This window comes from Myodes glareolus, chromosome 26 (assembly GCF_982192425.1).
Source record: "Myodes glareolus chromosome 26, mMyoGla1.1, whole genome shotgun sequence".
NCBI classification, from domain to species: Eukaryota; Metazoa; Chordata; class Mammalia; order Rodentia; family Cricetidae; genus Myodes; species Myodes glareolus.
The window spans coordinates 42296016-42320070 of record NC_142051.1 but is presented as its reverse complement, the minus strand read 5'-3'; the positions used below and the strand labels follow the sequence as shown (position 1 = coordinate 42320070).

Sequence of the window (24055 nt, the reverse complement as noted above, 5' to 3'; positions counted from 1 at the left end):
TCTCAACAAACAAGATCAAGAATTCAGGGTCCTCTTTGACTGGGTAGCAAGTGGAGACCAGCTTGGGCTACTTGACTTTCTCAGAAAGCCAAAAAAGGCTGCATTCAAGTGTGTGTTTTCCTTCTTGAATCCACAGTAAGTTACATCTTCAGACTTCATCTGGGAAGCAGCCTAAATGATACAGCTTCTCTTATACTGAATAGCAAAGGAAGGTAAAGTAATATAAAGTGGTATAAACATCTTCTAGGTTCGGTGGAGTGGGTAAAGGCATTTGCTATTGAGCCTGGGTTTGAGTCCTGGGACCCATTAGAATAAAGTTGGGAACTGACCTCCACCCTGGAACTATGGCATCATGCAATAATGCATGTACATAAATTGTACTGTTAAAAGATCCTTTAAATGTATTTGACATAAGAGTGTGTTTTCAGATAAGAAGTGGAAATGGGAAGCCTTTGGTAGGCCAGCACCCAAGTTTGCTTCTCTGTCCCCAGAGGTGCTAAGCCCTGCACATGTGGAAACAGTAGCCAGGCTGGACAGAGGCTGAACTCCGAAAACTACAACCACTGCAGAAATGTGCGTGGGCTAGGACACCCCTCGGTCCTAGTGCTGGATGGAGAGACAGGAATTGCCACTCTCAAACGATTCAGAATAGCCATTCCTCAGTTTACTGTAATTTGAAGGAGTCTTAGGCTAACAGCCTTGGATGTCTGACTGAGCAAACAGATTCTCTTAGGGATTTTCCAACTTCAGTCTGACTCAAATCATCCCCAGCTGCCAAGGAAGCTACCAGAGACAGAATCCATGAGATAAACAGAAGCACCGTAAAGAACATGAACAGGAAAAACTGATGTCTGGAGAAACATAAAAGGATTGCAGAAAGATTTGTAAACCAACTTGGACAAAAAAATGATTGAAAATTAAAAAAGAACCCTCTAGGCGATAAGGCCACTGTCTTCTTCCCTTCACCAGGACTCAGGAGTTTGGCACATAAACCAAGTGGTGGGATCCCAGAAAGTCTGTGTCAAGGCTGTCAGTACCATCACCAAGGCATGATTAGGGGGACCTCATGTGCCTGAGTGAGCACTGGGTTGGTTGCTCTAGGCCAGTACTTAAGAGCCAGACTCCTGAAAACCTGAGTCTTCATTCTGGGACAGGCGTGGTTGCTACTCTGGTGGTAGGACAGTCTGGTGGCCAGGGCTGGCTTATGCACCTCTCAGGGCTGGGAACTGATCTGGGCAATGCCCGAGGGTTTCCTGCAGCATGAGGGAAGTACTGGAGATCACGGGGACGTGACTCACAGGTTCCATGTGAGTTTGTCCTAGAGCCCACCTTTTGCAAGCTGCAGACTTCACTCCAGGCCTCGGGTGGGACATATGGTACAGTGTTTGACCCTATCCATACAGAGAAAGACTTGACCTCCACATGCCTAAGACTGGGATTAAACTAAAAAGACAATTTATGTTTAAGACTTAGAAATAATCACAACAAATAGGCTAAATCATTCAACTTAAAAAAACTGGTTGGCGGGCAGGAGAGATGGCTCAGAGGTTAAGAGCACTGACTGCTCTTCCAGAGGTCCTGAGTTCAATTCTCAGCAACCACATGGTGGCTCACAACCATCTGGCCTGCAAGCATACATGCAAACAGAACACTGTATATGTAATAAATAAATAAATCTTTTAAAAAAAAAAACTTGGTTGGCACAGTGGTGGTACATACCTTTAATCCTAGTACTCTGGAAGCAGAGGCAGGTGGATCTCTGAGTTCAAGGCCAACCTACTCTACAGAGGGAGTGCCAAGACCGGCTCCAAAGCTACACAGAGAAACCCTATCTCGAAAAGAAAAAAAAATTACGTATAGGGTTAAATATACAGGCCTCTGAAAGGGTTGACCAAGAGAAAATGCAAGCCAGACTTCAACTTGGTATATAGCTGGCACTTAGAAGGCAGAGGCATGCAGATCTCTGTTCAGAGTCTGCTTTACACAATGAGTTCCAGGCCAGCGAGGATTACACTGTATCAGAAAGAAAGTCTGAGGACACAGCTGTGGGGCCCTAATAACGCCAGGATCTGGGAGCGCTCTCGACTCTGATGGAAAAGCTGGGGGCTGCTTCCAGGATCACCTGGTATGCGGCTACTCGTGCCACACATGGCACAAAGGCTCAGTGGACCCAGTGACACCAAACACAGACTCAGACTGAAATAGGCATGCTTATTCAGCTTCTGAAAATACACGTATAAAAATCAGTGAGAACACAAGTTCCGGGACAGCTAGGACGATTACACAGAGAAACCCTATCTCAAAAAAGAAAAAAGAAAAAAAAATCGGTGGGAACAGAATAGTTCCCCTTTATTTTATTTTTTATAAACTCTTTGAGAATCTTGTACAATATGTTTTCAGTTTGGGTTTTTGGTCGGTTTGATTATTTGTTTTGTTTTTTCTTTGGAGACAGTGTCTCTGTAGCCCTGGATATCATGAAATTCACTATGTAGACAGGTTGGCCTTGAACTCACGGAGATCTGCCTCTGTATTCTAGTGCTGGGATTAAAGACATGCACCACCATGCCCGCTTCCCTTTTCATCATACTCAGTAGACTTTCCCAAACCAACCTCCACTCCACTTCCCAAGCCGAAGTCCTCTCTACCGTCGACGCCGGTTCTTATGTACAGTTGTTGAGTTTCACTGACTGCTTTCAGCGTTTTCACTGATTTTTTTCTGCTTAAATACTTGCTGAATTGAATGTCTTGGGATGCAGTCAGCTCCAAGTCTATGCTGTTGTCCCTGACTGGTCAGCCTTTCCTCCCCAATTCAAAAAAGATTTTGCTTTGTGTGGACTCTTGTGCGTGCCTGGGTTGTTTCAGACTCCCAGACCCCACAACATTCCTACCTGTCACTGTCGTAAAATAAGGATACGAAAACATTCATAGTGGGCATAGGAAAACTAATGTGGTGGAGCACACTTTAATCCCAGCACTCGGGAGGCAGAGGCAGGCGGATCTCTGTGAGTTCGAGGCCAGCCTGGTCTACAGAGTGAGTTCCAGGACAGCTAGGACTGTTATACAGAGAAACTCTGTCTCGAAACAAACAAAAGGCATAATCACTGGAAAGACATATAGTACCTCTGACCGGGAAGACCCATGGAAAAGATGCTTTCCTCCAAGTTGATTAGCACACCCAACACAACTACAGAAGACAATGCATGAACGGTATGCAAAGACCTGACATCCAGAACATACATAAAAACCATAGGCATCAATGAAAGACAGCTTATCTAATGTGGTCAAAAGACACTATTCACAGAAGAGGACCACGTATGGAAAAATGAACCCATCAGTAATGAGGGAATGCAAATTAAACCCACCAGGAGATACTGTATAATAGGCATCCAACTGGTAAATACGGCACAACCAAGAACAAGGGATGCAAGGTGTGCAGGACCTCACTTGGGAGCCCAGCTTAGCAGTGACTTCTGCAAGCTGCAGCATGCAAATCAATCATCTCTGAACCTCTTACATCCTTAAAAACTGAGACGCTCAGAACTACAGCACGCGCTGTGTGTGCCTACTAGTACTTCCCACATGTAAAACTAAAGTGGAGACTTAAAGATTCAAAGCACGCACATGCGGGCCTGGCCACACACCAGGACAATCCTTAACACTGGAACGCAGTAAACGGAACAAATGTCTCCGTGGCATCATGAGAACAGATGTTTAAGGACTTCAAGACAGCTGTCCGAGAAGAACTGCACATACAAGGAGACAGGTACGAGAAGCATCACATTCCTCAAACATTTATTGAGTATCTGTCCTGTGTCAATCATGTTCTCAACACTGAATACAGCAAGGAACACAGAGTTTACATTGCAAATGGGCAGAATGTCCACAGCAGCATTGTCTTCAATAGTGAAAACAGAAAACAATAATCCCAACCCTAGTAAACAGAAGAGTGGATAAAACTGTGGAACAGTAATACAGTGGAATATTATACAGCAGTGAAAACATGAGATACAGGCATGTGCATAAACATGGATGAAAGTTTTTTTAAAAAAATACCAGAAAAGTATGCCACAGGAGAATACATATATCATGATTACTTTTACAAACAAGTCCAAAGCCAGGTAAATCTAGACATTTTTTATTTAGAACATATACATATATGATAGAGCTACAAGTAAAAGCACAGAAATAATTACTAGAAACAAATCCAGAGCATTTACACGATATGGTGTGTATGAAGAGAGAGGAGACAGGCAGAGGGTTTCTAGGCATTAAGAACACCCTGCTTCCTAAGCTTGACAAAAGTCCCGTCGTTTTACTTTTTCACCCAGACAGTTTACGGTTGGCACGCACTGTTTCACAATACTCCACCAGACATGGCATTGCTACTTCAGTCACTGCTGTGCAAATGAGAGGCAGCCAACAATAAAAGGGCAAGTCTGGAACATACAAAACAACCAAGTATGGACAATTCTTCACGGAAGCCGGTAAAGAGCCAGTGAGTTTACAATACTACAGCCCTGCCCTTCCATATCAGCCCACAGCCACCACCTCATCTCTGCATGAGAATTTTGCTCACTGTGTGTAATTATTTATGTAAAGCAGATAATGAACCCTGCATAGTGGGGCTGCAAGTTCAAGGTCAGCCTGGACTGCACAAGTTCTGAGCTAGCATGGGGTTCTGAGGAGGAACTAACTGGCAAGGTAAAGTATACAACTCCTTACTGAATGCTCTTGCCTAGACACATTCTCCTGATTGTGCATTTGTGGACTAAGTGTTTCTACAACCTGGGCAACACATAGCCATTCTCAACTGCCTCTCTGTCTTCATCAGGGACAGCTTCCTTCTGGGTATGCAAAAATATGTCAACATCACCTATTTCTAGAGACTGCCAACATCACCTGTCTGTGCCATTTTATGGGCTTGCAGCAGTTAAGATACAATTTCTCCTAGTTCAGGGAATTCACTAAAAATTCTGGTCTTCAATTCAGAAATCTGAAAAACAAAAGAGCTCTTGAAGTATTTAACCCATCAACAGGTGAAGTTTTTTTCTGCTTGTTTTATGGAGTGCTTCAGGGCAGACTAGTCATGGCAGCAAGACTCAGCTCTACTCCTAACACCAGCAACCAACTCATCAGGAAGGTGCAAGAGCTGCTGTGGCTATTCCATCAACAACACAGGTGTAGACACACACCTAGCTGGCGACACAACCCAGAATCTCATCACATTGAATTGGAGTGGACAATTGGAATGCATCAAACACTGGGAGCTTCTAAACTCTGCCAAGCACCTGCCACGCTTTGTTTTACTAGATCAGCCTGTTGGGATCAGAAGACCTCCCCAAGTATTTTAGTTCAGCCAAGGACAGAAGCAGCACGCGGATGGGGAGACGGAGAGCCGTCTGGAACCAGGAGGCTAACTGTCCTGAGATTTTACAGTTTTCATTCCGTGTACCTGTTTTTATTTCTCCCAGGACATTACAGTCTGTTTCTCCATTCGTGATCAGAATAATACGTTGTAGTTACAGAAATATACAAGGACAGAGACTTGTAATTCTAACTATACCTGAAGGAAGGAAGCCAAGGGCATCTTGCTTCCCTGTAAGAATCTTAAACTAAGTGCGGTGACTCAGGCCTGTAAGCCAGCACTTGAGAGGCAGAGGCAGAAGACTGCCAGGAGTTCCAAGTCCGCCTAGGTTATAGAATGGGCAGCAGTAGCGTGCCCAGCAAGCTCACAAGGACCAACACTGGCCCGCCTGCCCGTCCCAGCAAGCAGCAGGAGTGCAGTTCTAAGCCAGTCGTCAGTCCCCAGCAGCTCTCTGTGATTAAACCGCTACCTAGCTTTCTAGTGTCAGAATAAATGACTAATTTCTGCCCCATGTGGTAGCGCATGTCTTCAATCTCAGTACTTGGGAGGCAGGGGCAGGCGGATCTCTGGGAGTTCAAGGACAGTCTGGACTTCACGGTAAGTTTCAGGACGGCCAGGGCTACACAGTGAGACCCTGTTTCAAAACAAAAAATATTAATAAAAGACAACAAAAACCAAGAAATTTTTCGGTCTAACAGATTTTTAGATCATTTTGATCTTCTAGTGTCTCTATGCCCACCAATCTCATTACATCCTCAAACACTTTAAGATTAGACCCTCCTCTTTGAGATCTAGCACCTCCCTCCTAACCCCGTTATTTATCTTGTAGTTTCCTTAGTTAGGAACCTAGTGCCGGGTAAGGCAAGACAAAGCTGAAACGTCCATTTCCCCAGTGTAATAAACACACTAAAGCCACTCTCCCTGAACCACCCCATTCTGATCATGGCTTGAGACTGGGGAACGGACGACTCCAAGGGTGGCCAATGTCTTCACTCAACTGTTCAGTTATTTACATGCTATTAATGGCCCAGGATGGAAGAGCATGAAAACCCAGTCTCTGCGCAAACACCCACCATCAGAGACCAGAAAGGGACAATTCTAACAAGTAAGGGGACACGTTTTTGAGACTGTGAGGACAGAAGCCTTAGTGCAGCAGCTGGATCTCCCTGAAGTGGAAGAGGCCAGGGAAAGTGTAGTCAGGCTGGTCAAGTTCATAAAAACAGCAGGAGTGGAAATGTGGAGTACAGACAGGACGAAGAGTAAAGAGCGGCAGACATGCCATCACAGGCATGAGGAACTGCAAATTCCAAGGGGGTGCTTGTGTGCCTGATTCTTGTTAGAATCTCAACAGAGGAGCAGGGTAGAACCTGGCTGCTGTGAGCCAAAAAGGGTGAAAAACTTAAAGGAAAGACAGCTCCACAAGTACACAAAAGACTCCAAAAGGGTAAACAAGTCTAGACTCTTCTTAGAGCCATCTGTCTACCTGCACACAGGTCAGCACAATTGTAACAGTGAGGGGCAAGTGGGGATCAAATCTTGGAGAAAATAACTCCTGACCACGATTTAACTTCAGTTTCTAGACCGTCCATCTTGAGTTAGAGACTACCTTTGTGTTCAAGTGAATGACACACGCATGAGCATCCCACAGACTGGCTCTGCCACCGCTACTCTTAGCGTCATTCAAAATAAATAATAACACTTCTGATTGTTTATAGAAAAGGGGCATTTATTTTCCATATCATTGGTACACAATACAGAGAACTGCCTAAAGTCAGCCCTAGGAAGTAATAGTTCCACCTCGGACAGCACAGCCAAGCCTACCTGCGGTCGGTCTCTCCATGGGGAGCAGAGGACTGCAGGAGCTCCAGACACTGACCACTCCCGACAGAATGGAGCAAACGGTCTTCATGTTGGAAGTGCTATCACTTTAAAATCAAAGTCCTTCTACAGCACACGCTCAAGCAGGACCCACCTTTGCTAGTCTACAAGTCTTTGAAATAACTGATCAGTTTTACTTCTCTACAGATGATTATACACGTAATTGGATTACAGGGCAAAAGTGCCTCATACATGCAATTAGATTATTTTAATCTTTAAATACAGATTGAGTTTATATATAACTTATTTCTAGTTAAATTGCCAAAATAATTTGCTAAGCTAAAATAAAGCCAATACAGTATTTTAGAAAACATAATTCTAAGAGCATGCAGTATTTTTACTTCATATGTGAACCAAAGTCCAGAACACAGGAAAGAGGCTTGTGACACAGGCTGTTATGCAACTCGCAGAGGAAAGAAAGAAATTTAACTTAATGTAAATCCTCTTAATAAGAGGTGTCTGCCTGGGTGGGATGTAGCTTGGTTGTAGAGCACCAGCCTAGTTGCCCGGGCCCTAAGTTCAAATCCAGCACTACAGGGAAAAAAAGAGGAAGGAAGAAGAGAAGGTGAGAAAAGAAAATGAAGTCTGCATGATGCAGACCACAGCTTCACAGTGTGCGCGTGCTCACGAGCTCCGTGCCTGTGCCGGCGTGATGGGTCCTACAGAGCAGCACACAGTGCCAGGGCCGCATGAACGGCTAACACCACAGCCACACACGCCTGCTGAGGGCATCCTTCAGTCACCAGTCCCATTACAGAAACAAAAATGACTTACGTTTAAGGAAGTAGGCCAGTGAAGAAAAAAATACAATATGGGCAATTCTCAAGGAAAAAAGATTTATTGTTTTAACAAATCGCTTGGTATAGAAAGGCTGCTCTTTCATCAAAGAAGCAAATTGTATGTTAGAACCATGGGCTCCTATCTGTCTCCTGGTCTAGAATAGAAGCTTTCTTTAAGCAAAATAAACTAAGTCACATACTAAATAGATAAAAAAAAAAGTGCACACACAAAACCAACATTCTAGTCTGCTTTACATCAACTTTATTCCTCAACAATAAGATAAATGTTTCAAGATGTAAACTGTTAATGCAGAGAATAGGGAATGAAAGCCAAGATTTTCTAGTAAAGTAACTGGGCTTGAAGCACACACTTCCTGTAACTGGCTATTCTTCTAAGCAGAGCACACACGTACAACAAAGCCTGCCACTCCCTATGTGCAAATCTGCATACATACCATGTAACTTTGGTTAAGACATGTTAGCTTCTATCAAACACATCATGGAAGCTACACAAAGACTATAAACATAACAATGAGGTAAGTTCAGAGTCTACTAGTGCAAAAAGCAAGCACTGCCCAAAGCAAAGCACACACATGAAATGAAGGCGGAGTGAAGCTCTCCCCACGGGAGCTGCTAGATGACCAACCAGAGGTACTCCTTGTAAACACTGCTTGGAAAGGACCCACTTAATAACTAAGGATTCATGTGCCCCAGAAAGGTCTCCTACCAACACCAGAGTAGTGCATTTGTCTTTATCGCTAGAGCTCAGAGACCATTTGTGTGTCTAACAGTTTGCATATTTTCTTCAAGAGAAATTTAATTAGTGAGACGCATTAATTACAAATACTGTAGTATAAAAATCCCAGTCTTTACAAAAATTATATATTAAAATATTCTATACACTTTAAGTTAGTAACTGGCATATATATCAATTCTTCACAATTAGATTCATCTTCACTGGGCATATCATATGTAAAGTTGGAGGGCACAGCTACTCAGCCACTCTGAACTGGCATTGAGATCGCATGGCAAAACAAGCTAGCGAGACCTGCGCTCCAACAGTTACGGCAGCTCTCAGCCTGAAATGTCTTCTGCAGTTATTGCTCTACACATATTCATTTCCAAACTGACTACGTGGTCAAACTGAGACTCGAGAAGGTGTAAAGTAAGTCACCTGCAGCCAATGGTCACAGGATTATCTGTATCTCTCAGTGGTCAGGAGCCTGGACTGGCTGTCTAATGCTTTTATTTCTGGTATAAAAAAGCGTAAACAATTTTGAGGTAAAAATAATGCAAAAATAAAACATCTAGAGCATTTACAAAAATCTTACAAATGTTTAAAACACTATTTAAAAACTTGTGTCCTATTAAGGTGCTTACTTCTTCTTCAAGAGGAGGACACACTCTGCTTCCTAATGAAGTGACGGACAGCACAGCTAACAGCCAAGAAGGCCAGCACAGTGTTCGGGGTGCACCCAACTTCTAGGGGAAACACAAGTTTAGAGCTGAAAGGACCTCGACAGAAAACTCTTCTAAGCCCCTCACATGCTAGTGAAGACATTAAGGGCCAAACAGATTGAGTGCTTTAGCTGAAGATATATTCAGACATAGTGATCATATATAGACTAGCCACTGTCCTTTTCGTAGTTTGCTATGATTCTCAGAAAATGAAAACAGAGTTCCTGAACTTGTCTTTTCCTTTTAATTTCTTAAGCTTGTGAGAATTATAATAAGGGAATAAAGTGGCTACTAAAGTCAGTGCATAAAACCCGTGCACTGGGCAGCAGCTGGTGGAAGAGCACCTGCTCATGGGCAGAGCTGGAGGGCATTTACCACGGGGCCACCTTCACCACAGCAAGGCCTACAACAGCCACTTCCTGCAGGGTGACTGAGTTACAGAGCCTTCATAAAAGATAAGGGGCAATGCACCTTACAGCTTTTATCTTTGCTTTGCTATTTTTTCTTTATGAGTAGCTATATGGGTAAGGAAGAATCCATATACTAATTTTCAGTCTTTGCTTCTTTCTATTTTTATTGGGATCTAGAAGTGAGCAAATACATTTGAAGAACAACTTACAAACTCAAATTCATAACTGCTAGAAATACAGTCAGAGAATACTCTCAAAGAACACATCTTCATAACCAGTTACTAATAAATAACCATCACAACAGCGTTAATAAAAACAATTCAACTCAAAGGAGCCTTCTTGTTGTTACCTTGAAGCCACCGAACTTGTGTGGCTGGTCCGTAGCCCTTTTCATTCTTGGCCGATATCCGGAACACAACAGCAGGCCTAGATGTGTAATCAATATGTGCATTTGCAAGCTGCCCAGAAGTCACGACACATGAGGTTTTCAGACCACAGTAGATCCTCATGAACACAAGTTGGCTTGGATTATCTTGCACCTGTGCTGTGCGGATAGCCAAGTAGGCTGAGTATTCCAAAATGTTTCCAGAAGGTGAAGTTGGAGGCTCCCAGGAAAGGTGGATCCCTTCGACATTCTAGAGAAGAACCGGGTGACTCTATATCACTTATCCTGTCTTAGAACACAGAGCCTGCCCTCTGTCACTGCACTGGATATCACAACTGCTGACTACGACTTTACTGTAATTGGCTCTAGAGTTTACACACACTTCACAAAGTGAGACTCAACTGTCCACACTGTCTATTGTGTCCCCCAGAAGGGGTTTTCTTTCTTAACAAAGAGCAAGAGATATTTATAAAATACAATCAACTTCATATGTTTTAAAACTTCAAACTCTCCATGAACTCTGCATGATGGAAACAAGACAATACAAACTGATCTCCAGCCCTGTGGCTTCATGCTGAAACTCTACTTGCTTCTAATTTGGGGTTGAAAAATACCATGCACGGCTCCCAAAACATACATTTACACATTTAACCCACCTCTCTGAGGTGTCTTCCACAAGTGCTAGTAAAATTTGTAAACACAGAAGTTTCAAATCATTTGCACCACTGACAAGTCTCACCGAACCTGACAGATTACCTTGGAAATTCGGACTGTAGAAGGAGCTCCAGGAAAGCCAGGGATACACGTTTTAAATTCACTGATTTTGCTGAAAGGGCCTATTCCACAACCATTGATTGCAGCAACCCTGAATTTATAAACTGTTCCAGGAACAAGATCCTGTTTTTTTAGTAAACTGTAGTCAGGCACATCTGCATTTCCTACCTAAAATGTTAGGGGTACAGAAGTCAGAAAAAAGGTACATTTATTATTACAAAGTTATAATTACTTGTTATTAAACAACAAAACTTTTGAAGAAAGAGCTGTATTTGAGGGATCCAATTCCATCATGTATTTCCCTCTCTTACTCCAAGGGTAAAACTCTACTACAGAACCCATTAAGGCCCTTTCTGAATCAGATTCATATCCAATGGGAAGATGATCTGAACCATTAAGGCCCTTCCTGAATCATTTTTATATCTAATGGGAAGATGATCTGAACCTCTGACTGTAAGGGGAAAGGCAAGGGAATTCTTTACAGGAGAGGTAGGAACAACTAAAACCAAAACCAAAACAAATACCCATCCCCATGTGAACTTGACTTGGAGGAGAATTTTAGACTTGCTGTCACACAATCGTCTTCCTAGGAGAGATGCCTTTAGAGACAGGGAAGCAAGCTTGGCAGAAAAGCAGTGACTAAGGCCAGGCCGTGGTGGCGCATGCCTTTAATCCCAGCACTTGGGAGGCAGAGGAAGATGGATCTCTGTGAATTCAGGACACTGAACAGATGTTAAATAATGCTATGCTCCTGGGTGGCAATACCCTAATATCTGTACCTTTCAAACATCTGGCAGCTGCTGTTCCTAACGTCAGCATGCCGTGGTACCAGAGTGGCAGGAGAGCATCCCCTGTTGGGAAGCCTGCTCATCTCTACTGTACGGGAAGATACCAGGCCTCAGAGAGGTCAGACGACTGACTTGCTTCTGTTCACACTGAGGAATACTGAAACTAGAAACTCAAACTCAAGTTTACTAGCTGCAGATTTTGCTCTTTTGTTCTTAAAGAAAAATTAGGTAGCTAGCATGTCTTTACAATGGATATAACCTTATATGGACACAGATCCATCCAGGATCCCGCCAGGGATTTCAGTAGCCATAAAAGTAATGATGTTTACTAGACTTTTTTTAAACCAAGAACTGGAAATATTTGTCAGGTGATGGTGGCACACACACTTGGGAGCCACAGGCAGGCAGATCTCTGTGAGTTTGAGGTCAGTCATTCTGGTTTACAGAGCCAGTTTCAGAACAGCCAGAGCTATGCAGGAAAACCCTGTCTCAAAAAACTAAGTAACAACAACAATAATAAAATAAAATGATTAAAAATATTCAATGTGAAAAAGAGGGGGGAAGAATGCCAAAAGCTTTGCTAGAGAAACTAAACTGATAAATGATATGTAGGTGTACATGATAATGTGATTTTATATGTGTGTATGAGAGAGAGAGAGAGAGAGAAAGAGAGAATATGTGATATATAGGGTGGTTATAGAGTGGTTGGGGTTCCCCTTATCTGAAATAATTTGGTACAGCTTTCTTTTTTTCTTTTTTCTTTTTTTTTTTTGAGACAGGCTCTCACTATGTAACCCTGGCTGTTCTGGAACTCACTGTATAGACTCTGCTGGCTTCAAACTCACAGAGATCTGCTGCCTCTGCCTACCGAGCATGTGTGCCATCATTCCCAGCTTGAAGCAGGTTTTCTCATTGTGGTTGTTTGTCTTTTGCTTTTTCTGAATGGTCTCTCTGTGTATCCTAGGCTGTCCTAGAACTCAAAGACCCGCCTGTTTCTGCTTCCTGAGTGCTGGGATTAAAGGTATGGCAAAGTATTTTTAGATGAAATAATGGTGTCCTATTTACAAAAGCAGCATTAAAGGACGTAAGATGATTACATACACAGAGCTCTCAATAATACACCTTGGAAAGATCTCAATTTCATTCCCTCAAATGACCTGAATCAGAGTTATTAAAAATAATCTCATTCTCAAGGTTCATAATTCACTTTTTGTAGATTTAGCTTGCTTTTAGAAGTGTTAGGTATTGTAGCCAAATTTACACACATTAGACATGCATCCTGCCAGTTATATCCTCAGCCCTCAAAATATTAAAAAACACCAACAGTTACCTTTGACATACTTTGTTTTCCTTTTGGTAGCAAGTAAAACTGGCTCACCAAAGCAGTGTTGTTTTTAAAAATTCCCACATCACACCATTGATGTTCTGTTTTCAAAATGGCCACTGGATTTGAAGATATCTCTTTCTAATTTTAGAGAAAGAAAATTTATGAAGACCTTATTGAATACAGAAATGTCAAGACTCGTGTAATCACACACAGTGATCTACAGGAGCACTCATGGGTGAAGAGCACACATTACCAGCTCACGATGAACATTAGCTCAGAATGAACATGGTCTCAACAGACTGAGCTAACTGACAATGGGATGGGGATACCAATTCACCATGGGTGTAACAGGGACTCTCCACAGGAGCCCACTACTATTATCCTGGCTGCAGTTAGCATGTTAAAATGCCAGCTGTCATTTCAGAGACCCTCAGAAAGTATAATCCCTTCAGAGAATGCTACTATCTGCTCCAACAGGAACAGGTAGGAAGCTCCATTCCAAGTTGGCTTTTTCTCTAGGTTCAAAACCAACAAGCAGAGATCCAGTAATCTTTGTATTTGAAATATCTGTGCTTCTCCAAACCTAAAAGGAGAAAAAAATGTTCAAAACTAAGACGTGATGGCGAATATGCTTCAAGCCGCTGCACCTCTCTGCTTCAGAAGTAGACTTTCTCCAGCTTAAGCTGCCTTCGGTGGTGCGTTATCCTTACCCCTGGAACTAACCTTTTAAAACCATCTTCTTTTAAATGGGACATTGTTCCCAGAAACTCAGAAGTGCACTTGAGTGTTTATTTCTGACTTAAGTGCACAGGGCAGAGTGCACGCGCATCACTGATGTTCTTGTGACTCCCTTCGCTGCGCTGTAACAACGCCTCAATGACTGTTATGGAGCACTTGCTGACTCCGACTGAAGGAACACCATAACTGTGGCTGACACGTCACAAGACAGACTCAGAAGGGAAACCTGTCCATTTAATAACCTCCCTGACAAGAGTCTCAAACACAGACTTAACGTTCTGGAAAGGTGAAAATCAATGAAGGAAAACACATGATCAAAATCAAAAAAAAGAAAAAAAAGAAAAAATTATGGAAAATTCTTAAAGATTCTAAAAGACAAGAAGAAATCAAATAAAATTGCAGCAATAAAGGGAAATGACCGTTTTATTAACCCTGAAAACAGTATGAATGCATGATCCTCATTTTTATCTAATTAAGGCAATTAATTAGGACATGTAGCAAGCACTAAAGTCTGGCAATGTGCAGATCCATCATGACCATCCATAAAACAACTCAATGTCCGATTTCTGGGCTAGTCTACATGTATGTCAACCTATTATAGCAATGTTCTGTTGTCTCCTATAAAGTAGTTATTCAAATACTTCTGTTCCCTTAACAAATTCTTTCAACCATTAATGTAATTTACATTAATGCACATGTATGTATGTTCATTTAAACATACAATAGAGAAATCATGGAGAAGAATATCAAAATAATCTGTGGCCTCACACCCCAGAGATAGTCACCTAGCAATTGTGAGTGCACTGTGAGTTGGTATACTCAGTGTGAAATATGTGTATTAAATGAATTTTTACATCCAAATTGGGACAAAATATGATTATTGTAGTCATCTTTTTTTCACTAATGAACATTTCCTACTCATCACCCTACGTCTGAATTTAAATCAATTCCTCACCACATGAGACTCTGTATTCAAGCATGCATCCTCACCCATGACCATCGCCAGCAGACCATGTACTCACAGAAAACGGCATTGCTGCAGCATGCACCTCTACACGGCTGATCTTAGTTGCAGGCAGAGCACATAGTTCATCAACTGAAAATCAAACCATCAGTTTAGTATTAAATAAACACTCAAACATATTAAAAGACAGTTCATAAATTTACAGGGTATTTAATGCACCAAACACTTAAATATAGTCCATATTGTGCATATTTACCATGATTAAAATAATCAAAAACTGGGAAGCTTGGGAGCTATCTCAGTGAGTTCAATCCCAGAACCCATGTAAAAACCTGCACATGATCCTATTATTATCCCAGTGCTGGGGAGGCAGAGCAAGACAGATCTCTGGGGCTTGTTGGTTAGCCAGCTTAGCTAAATTAGCAAACTCCATGTACAAATCAGAGACCCTATCTCAAAAAAAGGGTGGAGAATGACTGAGGAATACACACCAGGTGTCTCTAGCCTTTGCATGCACACACATGCACATCTGTGGATACATGCACACATGTGCGCACTCACAAACACACACACAAAATAACTTGGGAAATATAGCCAGAGATATCAATAATCAATCAAACTAATCACAATGCTCCTTTCACAAGGGTCATGACAGCTGAAGTGAAAGGACGTTACTGATGACGAAACCCAGCTCTGACTACAGGAGAACAAGTGACAAGGTCAGCAGTCAGTCAGCTTGGAGGGCTGCCGATCTCTGCACTAATCTTTAAGATTCGTCTATTTATTGTGAACTCAGTGCTCTGCCTGCCTGTATGCATGAGGGTCGGAAGAGAATAGATACCAGATCTCATTACAGATGGTTGTGAGCCACCATGTGGATGCTGGAAATTGAACTCAGGACCTCTGGAAGGGCATCTGGTGCTCTTAACCTCTGAGCCATCTCTCCAGCCCCTGGACTAATCTTTCTTAAAGGAAAACATTTGCTGAATTTATTCACAGTAGAGGAGATGAGCTGCATCTTAGTGTATGCTAATATAACATATAAAGAAGCACAGAATATACTGGGATGAGGGATGTACCTCAGTGTAGCACAAGGATGACCCTGGGTTCAATTCCTAACATGGCAGGCAACAAAGCCTTGTTTAAATTTTGAGATTAATAAGAGCTATAGTTGGATGCAGTGATCCACACCTATAATCTCAACATTCAGAAGGCTGAGGCAGGAGGATCTCAAGTTTGATCATGCTACATAGTGAGATTTTATCTTACAAAAGAAAAGTCAAGGAAAAAAAACTGTGTATGTGTGTATGTATTTGGTTTTTCAAGACAGGGTTTCTCTATGTATCTCTCTGGCTGTCCTGGAACTCACTCTGTAGACCAGGCTGGCCTCAAACTCACGGATATCCTCCTGCCTCTGCCCCGAGTGTTGGGATTAAAGGTGTGCGCCACCACCACCCGGCTTGTTGTGTACGGTCCTGATGCTTTCAGTTTCCAGAGTCTCACATGCAAGTTCTGCACACAGAGTCTCACACACAAGTTCTGCACACAGAACTGAAATGGATTAACCACTGGGTAGAAAGTGTTTAGAGAAGGGTGCTCTGGACCTGTCATGGACATCTGACATTTCAGCTCTTTTCCACTCTAAACTGACATTGTTCACTACTAAACTATAGAACAAAAGACTCTGTCACTCAGTTTCAGGGTGTGTGTGTGCGGATTTGTGATCCTACTCATTTTCTGTCTTCTCTACCCGTGTGGAAGATAAGCAGTGATGCCTATGAGTAATATTCATTTATCCCACAGTACTGAGGACTTCCTGTAGGGCACTATGTTTATTTCTGTGATGGTGAAGGAAAACAACTTCCTCACCTAGTAAACACATGTATACAAAGAGTCACTGGCTGCTGGGAATCTCACTCCTGTGGAACTTACATTTGTATGTATAGCTGAGAACCGCCTCCTAGACTCCACACCTATATACTGAATTGCCCAGGACCTCAGTTAAGTTCACAATTGGATTCTTGTTCCTGCTATTTTCATTTTGATGAGGTCAGTGTTCATTCTGATCTTCAACTAAAAAGTCTTATTTGATTTGCTTTTCTCTCATAACCAACAGCTGTCAAGTCTAATTAATATACCTTTCTAAGAGCCTCTTAAATGTTTTTTCTCTATTCTGTCTTGCCACTGTTTTGTCTTTATGTACATCCATCTGAGAGGACTAAAAGAAGCCAGACCCAATCTTTCAGTTATTGCCTAAAGCATCTCTTCCTCTGGTACAGTCAGAGGTTTCTTTCAATGAGAGCGCAAATCTAATCATATCACTCCGTTACTCCTGAAAACACACACTGGCAGGTCTTCCGATCTGTAAAGAATGTCATGCTCCTGGTCACTTGAGACTGAGTGGCCAGTCCCTGCTGACACAGGGTGTTTATGATGCCTCAGGCACTGTCCTACAATCTCTATTTGCTCAGGAACAATTTTACTGAGGATGCGTAAATCTCAAGCTCGAGTTTGTTTCCAGCAAATAAACTTCTTTGTAAGACAGAAAACTACAAATAAGAAAATTTAAACTATATAAGTTTAGGTCAAAGTTTATCTATACCAAATAATACTTTTACATCAAGAAAGAAAGTGACCCCTCCATGTGCAGTGGACCACACCTACATCCCAGCACGTGGAAGGGGAAAGCAGGAGAATCACTAGGAGCTTGAGGCCAGATAGCCTGGGATAGGTTAGTCTGGGATACACAGTGAGCCTATCTCAAAAGAAAAAAATAAAATAAAATAAAATAAAAGTCAGGTGATTGTGGCACACGCCTTGAATCCCAGCACTTGGGAGACAGCAGCAGGCAGATCTCTGAGTCTGAAGCCAGACTGATCTACAGAGCTGGTTCCAGGACAGCCAGGGCTAAACAGAAAAACTCTGTCTCTAAAAATAAAACAAAACAAAAACAAAAATAGAATAAAAACCAAACAAGCAAAAAGGAAGGAAAAATCAATAAAAGTGCTCCTTTTGTGTAAGCAGAGCAATGAGAACAATATAGGAAATAATCTTTCTATAGTATTTTTATCTACTGTTCAAAATGGAAATAAAAAATGTTTGTTCTATTATATCTGAATTCCTTAACAAATAGATTTAGAATAGCTATCACAATATCTTAAAATTAAAAAGATACATTTCTATTCCAAGGATATACTAGAATAATTTTTATTTATTTTTTTGTTTGTTTTTTCAAGACAGGATTTCTCTGTGTAGCCATGGCTGGCCTTGAACTCACTGAGATTCACCTGCCTCTGCTTCCCTGAGTGCTGGGATTAAATGTGTGCATCACCACCACCCAGTCCAGAATAAAATTCATAAAATAATTTTAGATATTGAAATCACAAGCAATATTTGATATATATATTTCAGTGGCACCTGAATATAACCAGGCATGGTGGATCATGCCTACAATCTCATCACTTTATAGACCAGAGCAGGAGGAGTGCCACAATTTTGGGTCAGTCCAGGCTATAATAGTGAGGACAGCTAGTATGGGCTACAGAGTGAGATCCTGTTTAAAAAAACAAAAATTAAAAACATAAAAAACAAAATACAACAGAATATTCAAATAAAAAATAACCAAAGTATGAGCTGTCTTATGAATGCAGGTGATTAATTACCAGTCCCCACTAATGAGTTACTGTAATTAGATACCTGCAAGGCAACTACTACTAAATGACAACTCTTCATCAAGCCCAGACCTCAGCACTGTGGAAACAGAACAAGATGAACAAACAACCTCATACAGCCACAAAGTGACACAACAGGCACAAGGACACACACTGACCACACTGACCACAATCGGTGTCAACAACAATTCCCTGACTGACAATCTGTCACTGAGGTTGACTGTGAAGAAAGTGAACAAAACCATGTCATGTAAGTCCCGGCCCTTAGTCCCAGCACTTAGAGGCAGAGGCAGATGGTCTGTTAGTTCCAGGCAGTCACAACTGCACCAACAGCGCAGTGTCTACTTTCTCAGTGACTCTCTAACAATGCTATAAAAGTTGGGCTTTATTGAAAAGGTGACCTTGTACCTTCACTCTTCCAGAGCATATCTGTCACACAACTGTTGTTATGAGGAGCATTAGGCGCCAAAGGCGAATGCAAGCCAGCATTAGAGTCGGCTGCTCTGAAGTCTGGTTTGCTTTTCAGTGAGGTCCCCTTCATGGCTGTGTGCTCAGTTTTTGCACTGTTTACTGTATCACTAACCTACAAGAAATAAAATAGTTCATCATAGCAAGTAATATTCAATAAAATATATGTCAATATTTAAAAAAACAAGCAAAATAATTTCAAGTACATTTGGAGAAGTAAATTCACCAACAGGGAGTGGTGGTACACACCTGTAATCCCAGGTAATTTGAGAGATGGGGCAAAGGCTCCAGTGATATAGGCTAGCCTAAGATAGGAAATAAGATTCTCAAAACAACAACAGAAATAAAAACTTACCAAAATGCAAAATATTTAATATATATATAAATATATCCCTAATTTCTTTTTCAAGACAGGGTTTCTCTGTAGCTTTGGAGCCTGTCCTGGAACTCGCTCTTGTGGACCAGGCCTGCCTGTGCTGTGCCTCCCGAGTGCTGGGATTAAAGTTGTGTGCTACCACCTCCCGGCCCACATCCCTAATTTTTATGATCATTCTTTTACCTAGTAGTTTTAAGATTTTTTTTTTACTTAATCTCCTTGTTCTAAAGATTATATTTTTAGTTTACCATTTTCAAATGGAGGCTAGTATTACAAGCAAATATTTATGTAGCACAGGTGAGGTCATGAACATCACTCAGTTTAGCATTTTTATTAACAATCTTTTGTTTTTCGAGACAGGGTTTCTCTGTGTAACAGTCCTGGCTGTCCTGGAATTCACTCTGTAGACCAGGCTGACTCAACTCACTTCTGCCTTCTGAGTGCTGGGATTAAAGGTGTGCACCTCCATCACTCTGTATTAATGATTTGCTAATTGATGGTGTGTATAATGTGTGAGGGTGCACATGTGCCATGATAAACATGTGTGGTCAGAGGACAGCTTGATGGAGTCAGTGTTCTATGCTATGTAGGTCCCAGGGATTGAACTCTGGTGGTCAGACATGCACAGCAAGTTCTTGACTCACTGAACCATTTTGTTAGCAACCCCTATTCAATTCTTTAAAAAGATTTTAGACACATAGCTGAAAGATCTCATGATTCTTAGAAGAAAAATTTCGGCAAATGAATTATTCTGTATGACTGAGTTTTACATATGAAGATTCAACAATACTGCACGCCAGTATTATTTACTATTAAACATTTGATCAGAAACCTTCCTAATGTTGAACCTGGTGGTCTGGGATTGTAATTCTGGCTACATGGGAAGCTGGGGCAGAGAAGATGGGGTCCAGGGAAGAGGAGAGGAAAGAGAAAGGGGAGGAGGGAGGAAGGGAGACACAGGGACTGTATTAGTGACATTAACTTGCCTTCCTAAATACACTATAATGAACACATTAAACTTTACAGCAGTCCAGGTTATCAGTGACATCATCATCAATTATTTAGCCATGAAACCATAAAAATGACCTGCCTTTCTTTAAATACTCCAGTGCTGCTGTTGTTTTGTTTGTGAGTGTGTGTGTTTGTATGTGTGTGTGTTTGTGTGAGTGTGTGTTTGTATGTGTGTGTGTGTATTTTTATACTCCCTGAGCCATCTTGCTGTCCTCTTGATATTTGATTTCTTTTCAAATTGTTGTTGAATTTTAGCTCACAAGGAATTTCTACAATGTATACAATGGACCTAAACATACTTCTGCCATTTTGTCTACATTATCTGTGTGAAGAGCCATTCTCAGCACTTATAATAATAAAATCAAAATATTCATCAGTTTTCAAAAACACTGAAGATGTTCTAAATCCTCCAGCTAACAAAGCACAACCACCTAATCAGTATGCAAACTTGCTTTATCTTTAGTAACAGTAAAACTGCATATAAACAATATCATTACTTTACAGTAATTTCTTAGGCCAGGGAGGTGACTCAGTTGATAAAACACTTTCAGCACAAATAGAGGACCCAGGACCCAAATAAAAATCCGGGAGAAAAGCTGCATTGCGGTGGTGCATGCCTGTAACCCCAGTGCTAAGCAGGGGGATAGAAGGAAGCCTGGGCTTGCTGGCCAGCCAATCCAGCTGGATTTACAACACCTAGGTTAGGTGGATGCCATCTTAAATATATAGTGCAGAGCGATTGAGGAGGACACCTTGTGCTGACCTCGGCCTTCTATGTGGTTATACACACACAATACACTTCTCTATGAATTATTATTAGTAAATAATTTATTTGTGTAATTATTTTATATACCTCTATATTGAATTGTGCAAAATTTTCTTGGGCAAAAAGAAAAGGATTGTGATTTGAAAAAGTTTAAGAGGCCCTGGACTAGAGAATGAAGAAGGGCTTCAGGAGACCAAAAAAAAAGAAAAGAAAAGAAACGGAAAAGGAAGAAAACAAATTGCTTTAGATAGTGGAATTTGATTATGAATTAATTACAGTTAAGGAAAAAAGTAAACTAAAAAGGGAGGCAGCTAACAGCAGAGTTGTATGTGATGGACAACACTAATGGGTACTGCATGGCTCATCTACAGATACGTCATCGTCGTAACACAGACATCAAGTACACTACGTGGCTCATCTACAGATACATCATCATCGTAACAAACATCAAGTTAACTAGTTGGCTCATCTATGGGTACGTCATCATCCTAACATGGACATCAAGTACACAGTGTGGCTCATCTATGGGTACGTCATCATCATAACACAAGCATCAAGTACACTGCACGGCTCATCTATGGGTATGTCATCAATGTGAGACAAACATCAAACGCAACTCCACTAAAAATATTTCAAGGCTGGAGAGGAGTGGAAAACGTGGAGAGGGATGTCATCAAATCTTCACCTTCCATTATCTTTTCTGTATATGTGTCCATGTGTGTGAACGTATCAGCACATATGTGTGGAAGCCAGAGGACACCTCAGCTGCAGTTCTTTGGGAATGCTATCAGCTTGTTTTTTGAGACAAGAGTCCCCCACTGGCCTAGAACCTTCCAAGGAGGCTTAGCTGGCTAGCCGGCAAGAATCCTTCTGTCCCTGCTTCCTAGTACTGAGATTTCAGGCACTTACCACCACTCCCAGCTTCCTTATCTTTTTATTGAAGATAAGTGATCAAAAGCGAGAAAGTAAAGGCATAGCAAAACAAGGATTTTATTTATTGTTGGTGCTCTTTTGTATTTGAGTCTCACTATGTAGCTCTGGCTGTCCTGGAACTCACTCTGTAGATCAGGCTGGCCTCAAACTCACAGAGATCTGCCTCTGCTTCCTGAATGCTGGGATTACAGGCAGGCTACTACACCGAGCTAGGATTTCATTCAAGAGTGCATAGTTAGATACTGAAAGAAAGAATTGTTTAAAGGAGTTGTTTTTAGCACGATCCAAGAACAGGGAGGGGCAAGGCAGTCACCCATTGTCTTATCACAAGCCATGCAATACCATTCAGCTTATGATGTATATACACACATATCACATATAATACTCATGGCACATGTATGTTATAATGTAAATGTAGTTTATTTTCTAAAATAGGCTACTCAAAAATTATGAGCACAATTTGTAATATCTCCTTCCTAGATAACCACAATATTTTCTCACATTCTTGGTCCTCAGTCATGCTCAAAGCAGGACCATACCTCATCCCATGGAAAGGATCCACTGATATCAACAGCAGTTTCCCAGATGAAAATAATGAATTTTAATAAGTTGAGCCATTAACGTTCACAAATACTTACCATGACCACCTCATAAAGAACAAGTAAATTTACACAGGTTGCTCAGTTTAGCTACTGATAGTCTTTGGTAAATGAAATATGTAAATATACTTAAATTATATTTTATAGATTCAGAATAAATGATATCTAAGAATATCACAATGTAAACATAAAATACTTTTTTGGGTGAGACAGGGTTTTGTGTAGTTGAGGCTAGCTCAACTCAACAGTATAGCTGAGGCTGGCCTTGACCTTCTGGCTCCACCTCTCAAGCACTGGGATTGCAGATACACACCACCATGCCTGGCTCATAAGCATCAATCCAAATAGAACAGCATCCAATGCTATAGGCAATGAAACTAGGCTTCTCTTCAGCACGGATTTCAATTCAGGCTTTTATCATAGAACATCTTTTCTCCTTTTATTTTTGTGGTGCTAGAGACAAAATCCAGGGTCTTGTGTTTGCCACCAAGCACTCTAACACTGAGCCTCATCCCCAGGCCTGTGAAAACCAGGCTACCTGGACAGTTCAGAGCCGATTCTCAAATAAAGCAAGGAGTAATGACCCTTATTCAGAGTAACTGCCGGCCCAGCAGTGTTCACGGTCAGCACAGGAGCTTCCACTTACACTGTTATGAAGGATGCTATTACTGCCTTGTCTCTGAGGGTCCATCCTGCCTCCTGTAGGAATGAGAAAGTGCACACTGAGATGCTCTTCATTGGCATCCATAAACTATGTTGTCAATAGTTTTAAATTTACATATTAAAGATTAAAATACCATCTTTATCCAAGTGTATCTGCTTTCTTAATAGTTACTTAATAGCTGCTGAAGACTAACAAATTCTGTTGCTTTCCAGAGGCCTGTTCAGTTAAAAACACTTCTGAAAACCAGTGAAGTATTTCTGAAGCTAACTGAAAACATGTGATTGTCAAGTCCACAGAATGAACTGCAGGAAAGCACACTGCACCTTTCTGAGTTCCGCTACGACACAGAGTGAGACAGCCGCCAGGCTTCAGAGCGCATGCTCAGGGAAGCTGCTTTGCCAGCCATGTACCAAGGCATCTTAAAACTCATGCAGTTTCCTGAACCGAGCATCATCATGGGACTTTCGCAGTATGTTTTTAGAAAGCACACGAGCAGACATGCATTCTTTAAGCACGACACTTATTTTACCTAGTGTATTTGGTGCTGCTGAAGAATCGGCTGATGCAGCGTGGTACAGCAAGTCAGTATTCAACTGCAGGAGATAGCCCTCGACCGTCGGCACTTCGTCCCACTTGACGTGGAAAGAGTTGGTAGTAGCTTTGATCAGCTGGACTTGGGATGGTGCTGGCGGTTTCTCTAA

The 24055-nt window shown here is 41.6% G+C and overlaps 1 protein-coding gene across 2 annotated transcripts in view; it reads right to left on the bottom strand.

The window, feature by feature from the left end:
• Positions 1-3775: 3775 nt before the first annotated feature.
• Positions 3776-24055, bottom strand: part of Hcfc2 (host cell factor C2) — a 32545-nt gene continuing 12265 nt past the window's right edge. The window contains exons 8-14 of one of the 2 annotated variants that reach the window (XM_085683158.2): positions 23884-24051; positions 23337-23389; positions 18946-19120; positions 14925-14998; positions 13168-13302; positions 11032-11217; positions 3776-10525 (exon numbers count right to left, since the gene is read on the bottom strand). In XM_085683158.2, coding sequence (XP_085539284.1) covers positions 10211-10525; positions 11032-11217; positions 13168-13302; positions 14925-14998; positions 18946-19120; positions 23337-23389; positions 23884-24051 — 1106 coding nt within the window. In that variant the 3' untranslated portion in view covers positions 3776-10210. The remainder of the gene's footprint in view (positions 10526-11031; positions 11218-13167; positions 13303-14924; positions 14999-18945; positions 19121-23336; positions 23390-23883; positions 24052-24055) is intronic. The other variant, XM_085683159.2, reaches the window with a different exon arrangement.